Source organism: Triticum dicoccoides, chromosome 1B, assembly GCF_002162155.2.
Source record: "Triticum dicoccoides isolate Atlit2015 ecotype Zavitan chromosome 1B, WEW_v2.0, whole genome shotgun sequence".
NCBI classification, from domain to species: domain Eukaryota; kingdom Viridiplantae; phylum Streptophyta; class Magnoliopsida; order Poales; family Poaceae; genus Triticum; species Triticum dicoccoides.
The window spans coordinates 603,963,897-603,968,813 of NC_041381.1; the positions used below are offsets into that span (position 1 = coordinate 603,963,897).

General features: G+C 50.3%; 1 protein-coding gene across 2 annotated transcripts; it reads left to right on the top strand.

The window, feature by feature from the left end:
* Nucleotides 1-233: 233 nt before the first annotated feature.
* LOC119349023 (dual specificity protein kinase shkB-like) lies at nucleotides 234-4,340 on the top strand. 2 transcript variants are annotated; one of them, XM_037617034.1, is made up of 4 exons: nucleotides 234-485; nucleotides 1,168-2,463; nucleotides 3,244-3,699; nucleotides 3,833-4,340. In XM_037617034.1, the coding sequence occupies exons 2-4, from the start codon at nucleotides 1,411-1,413 to the stop codon at nucleotides 4,118-4,120; spliced, it is 1,797 nt and encodes a 598-aa protein (XP_037472931.1). In that variant the 5' UTR covers nucleotides 234-485; nucleotides 1,168-1,410; the 3' UTR covers nucleotides 4,121-4,340. The 2 variants fall into 2 exon arrangements, with proteins under 2 accessions (XP_037472931.1, XP_037472932.1); XM_037617035.1 differs by lacking the exon at nucleotides 234-485 and adding an exon at nucleotides 601-1,067.
* The last annotated feature ends 577 nt before the right edge of the window (nucleotides 4,341-4,917 follow it).

Here is a 4,917-nt window from a genome sequence, read left to right on the forward strand (position 1 = left end):
GAAGAACGAACACCACGCACGCCACATCACCCCCCACCCAACCCACCCCGCATTCCTCCCAGCTCCGATCTGATAAGCCACCATCCACTCAGAAAAGAAAATGAAAAGGAGCTCCGATAACAAAGCTAGCGCCATCTCCCTTGGCAAGCGAACAAAGCCCGCCTCAAATAATTGTGTCGAGTGGGAGTAAACTTTTCAATTTTCTGTAGCCCCAGTAGACGACCTCCCACTCACGCAGCCCGTCGCCGTCCTCCTCCTCCTCGCGGTCGTAGAGGGCCCCCTCCACCCCGTACAGCTTCCAAGTGTACCCTCTCGTACTACGTACTACTACTTGTCTACCTTCCCGGCCACATCCAGACCAGAGCGACCCCCGACACTGACCACCGGCGAGCGAGGACGGACGGACGAACGACGAGGCGCGTCTTCCCTGCACCCGCAGCGACGACGGCGACGGCGGCGGAGGCGTAGAAGCTCCTCTCCATACGGTACGCGCTCGTCCTTCTCCTCCAGCTCTTCGCCGCGCTCGCCTTTCCCGTGCGTGCGCGCGCGCGCGTGCGACCCTCTTAACATTCTTCCCCCGACTTTTCGTCTCCGCTTTTCCTCCGCTCCGCGTGATCCCGATTCGGCCCGACCGTCGGCTCCGCCAATCCGCTGCCTCCGGCGGCTGCTTCATTCCATTCCCTTTCGCCGGGTTAGATTCGATCTGGGCGCGTGCGTCTTCCCATGGCGTCACAGGAGGGGGCGACGGGGGAGAAACGTGAGACCAACGGTCTTTGAATCCCGCCACAAAAACAATACTCCTACTCCTACTCCACTCGCCACCGTCTGCTTCGGGGCGACGCATCTCGTCGCTTTCCCTCCCCTGCCTTTCCCACCCTGCGAGCGAGCAGCGTGTCCCGGTCCGCCGCCGCGCTCCCCTCATTCGCCCACGCATGTACGGCCAACTGTTCGGTCCATGCCCTGGCCTTTCCAGAACCGACCGGTTGGCCCGCCTTCTCTCCCTCCTGCGTTCGGTAGATTGATTGATTCCGTGGTGCCCAACACCCCCGATACGCACTAGGAATCTGGTAGTGCCCCCCGCCACGCACAAGGCCGGATTTTTCTTGTTCTTCTTGATTTGATTTGCTGTTTTGTTTCTGAGCGTTTCAACCCAACAAACTGATTCAGGTTCGGGCCAACGAGGAGGAGGCGGCGACTGGCGGTTGAATCTGGTCGAATGGCGCGCCGGAGTCGACCGCGATGGAGCAGCATGCACTCCGGGGTCTCGGCGCCGGCGGGGAGGGATCAAATGCAGATCCTCTTCTAGCGCCAGGTTCCCATCTGAGTCCTCTCTGATCCAGTTCTTGCTGCAAGTTCGTGGCCGCCCTGCGGTATTCTCGGATCTGGTTTGCTTGAGATTTCGCGGAGGAGATGGACGAGGACGAGTACTCTTGGGTGCGGCGCACCAAGTTCTCGCACTCCATCGTCAGGTCTAGCTCCGGCAGGTGCTCCTTCGACGAGCAGTTCAGCCGCCGCGCCGTGTCCATGCAGAAAGATTTTGATTCAGAGCTCAAGAGCCTGCAGCCGAGGGCCAAAGGGACGGTCTCAAACCCGGCGAGGCCGGCGATTCCCAGGGCCAAATCGGCAGCTGGCCAGGCAGACCGCAAGCCGAAAGATGTTGTGTTTTCAGATGTTCAGCTGAAACAGCATGGTGCTGTTGGTGATGGCTCACTGAAAGAAACGTCGATGATGCAAGAGGTTGGACCCAAGGGAAACGGCCTGAGCTTGAAATCCCTGGATATTCCTAACCGCCGTATTGTCCGGGGTTTGAATGATGGAAGCTCAGGCAACACGCTGGAGTTCTCTTTCCACTCTGAGGAGCAAAGCTTGAGGTTGCAGAGGGTGTGCTCTAGCCCAGGTCCTTACTTTGCAAAGGATGCAGGGCTAGCCGGCGATTCCAATCCACGGAGCGTATCTTTCAAGGTCGCTGGAGATGGATCAAAGCCGAAGAAGAGAGCGAAATCCCCCATCCCGACACGCGTCATCTCTGACGTTTTTAGGGAGGCGAAAGCTGCCAGCAAGAGGTTCTCCTCACCACAGCGGCAAAGGAAATCTAGCTCTGTTCGGTTGCTGGATGATAGTCCCCCTTTTGCCTTCTCTTCGACAAGAGCAGCGACCAAATTGGTAACCAAAAGGGCCTCTTCCTGGCCAAGGAACTCCGAAGCTAGAGTTGCAAAGGTCGCTGCGCTGGATGTACTTGAGAAATGGACGGTCGACCGCTCACAGTTACTCATTGGCCACAGATTTGCATCAGGAGCGTATAGTCGTCTGTTCCACGGAATCTACAAGGAGCAGCCTGTTGCTGTCAAGTTTATCAGGCTACCTGATGATGGTGAAGATCCGGAATTGGCTGCTCGGCTTGAGAAGCAGTTCACTGTTGAAGTTACCATTTTGGCTCGGCTCCAGCATCGTAATGTCATTGAGGTAATGATATGAATTTCCGTATAAATTTTCTCTTTATGTTTTCTAGCTATCCATCGCCCATGAGTAGCATTTATTTCTTCATTAGGAAACAGTACAGTAACCGCTATGTCATTTTGCCTTTCTATGTATTCATGGAACTGCCCATGCTTGAATTTGGGTATTTTGCGTTGTTGAGTCAGTATGCAGTACCCCTCAAATCATTAACAGGTGCAATATGCATTACCAATTTACCATCCATAGGGGCATTACTCGAATATGTACCAACCGTGTGAGCCTTACTTTGCTCTTCTGTATTTCCTGTATTTCTGCAAGCATGACTTTGCTGACAGTAGATAATCCAGGGTATTTCTCCCTAATGACATATACAAGGAATATGCTCGCTGCAATGCCAAGTATCTTCCCCCCTGCCACTAAAAAAAGAAGAAATATCTTCCCCTGGAGATGACAAGTACACGAGTAGGATACTAGTCAATGTCTTTGACTTGGACATAACTATCTACTAACTGCTCCCGTACCCATCAGTGTAATCAATGTTGTCATAGTTGTCAAGCTAATAGCCTGTTTCACAAAAAAAAAAAGAGCAATAATTTCCTTCACTTGGGATTGGACTACCTGGACCACCGCAGCTGTATCTGTATCAGTTTTTTTTTAAACACCACTGTTAGCATAAGAAAGGCAGTATCATTGGTCTGTGCTACATTTCATCATATTGGTTCTTTAGGTATCATCACATACTGTAACAAGGAGTTGTTTTTAATCCGTCCACAATATTTTGTGCAGCTGGTTGGGGCATGTAGCTCTGCACCTGTCTTCTGTGTCATCACTGAGTTCCTGCCCGGGGGCTCTTTGAGAGCTTATCTGCGCAAGCTGGAGGGCAAGCAGCTACCTTTGGAGAAGATTATCTCCGTTGCCCTGGACATTGCACGTGGTTTGGAGTACGTTCATTCGCAAGGAGTAATCCACCGGGACGTGAAGCCTGAGAACATTCTATTCGACGCAGAGTGTTGTGCAAAGGTCGTTGATTTTGGAGTAGCTTTTGAAGACGTTTACTGCAACACGATGGAAGATGACCCAGGCACATATAGATGGATGGCGCCGGAGATGTGTAAGCGCAAGCCATATGGTCCGAAAGTCGATGTTTACAGTTTTGGGCTTGTCTTGTGGGAACTGGTTAGTGGTTCCATCCCTTATGAAGAGATGACTCCGCTCCAAGCAGCCTATGCAGTTGTTAATAAGGTATTCGCTCTCCTAATTCACTTATCTTCCAATTTGTTTCCGCTGTAGTGAGGAGATTTCCCAAAGCAACATTCAGTTTACTCACTTGACAATTCTGCACATGAACTTTTTGTTAACGGAATTCAAATTTCAGAACTTGAGACCCGTTGTTCCTTCGAGCTGCCCGACACCATTGCAACAATTGATGGAGCAATGCTGGTCCGCTCAACCCGAGAAGAGGCCCGAGTTTACCCAGATAGTTAAAACCCTTGAGAATCTCAAGACGACTCTTGATAGAGATGGAACCATTGAGAAGACCCCAACCCCCAGCTGCCAGGAAGCAGCTCAGGAGCAAAACAAGAACAGGCTTGCCAACTGGATCCTGAAGCTCTCATATAGCCCACCGGATTTCTCAGGGCCCCCGCCGCCGAAGCTGCTGTGATCGTGTGCCCTCTTCCTCCCAGAATGTGTTATGTGGAGTAGATCACGACTCTGTAAATCAATTTTTCGTTGTATATAAACACAAACTACACGAGACACCTTTCTTTTTCTTTACAGATCACAATAAATATTTCCGGGACTCTGTTTTTAGAAGAAAAAACATCTCATAGAATAGACGAAATCTTGATTGTATGGTATCGGCTAAAACTTGACTTCTACCATCTATTATTATATGCTGAAATCACAATACAGGAGAAAAGGATTATGCTATAAACTCTTACAAAAAGTCTTATGATTAAGTAAGTTTGATGACTGTGCTTAAAAGTCCTTCTGCTGCTGTCGAAGCCGCAAAATCTCAACAAGGATCATATACTAAGGTTCCCGTCTATCTTGGTAGAAATAGAATGCTCACAGCCCTTTAGTTGGTGGAAACACTTGTACGCCTGGCATGTGTGAGGTTCCCGTGCAGTAGTGGACCTAGAATCTTGACGCTGGGCCTGGGGTGCCACGGTTTACATATATCGTGTATACTGAACATAATTTCTGCATATCAATTCAAAATTTGGGAAAATGACACTATAAATAGTATAAATTGGTTAAAAACCATCTAGTTGCAACAAATAGTCACAAAATAGCACTAAACTGGCAGATCATTGGTGTTAAGTACACAGTACAGGTTATTTTGCAGTTTTAGAGGGGGTGCCATGGCACCCATGAGTCTTAGACACCCCCACTAGATCCTCTCTTGTTCCCGTGCCACTCTTTTGCCCTTCTCACTAGTGTTCGGAGCGTCGGCAG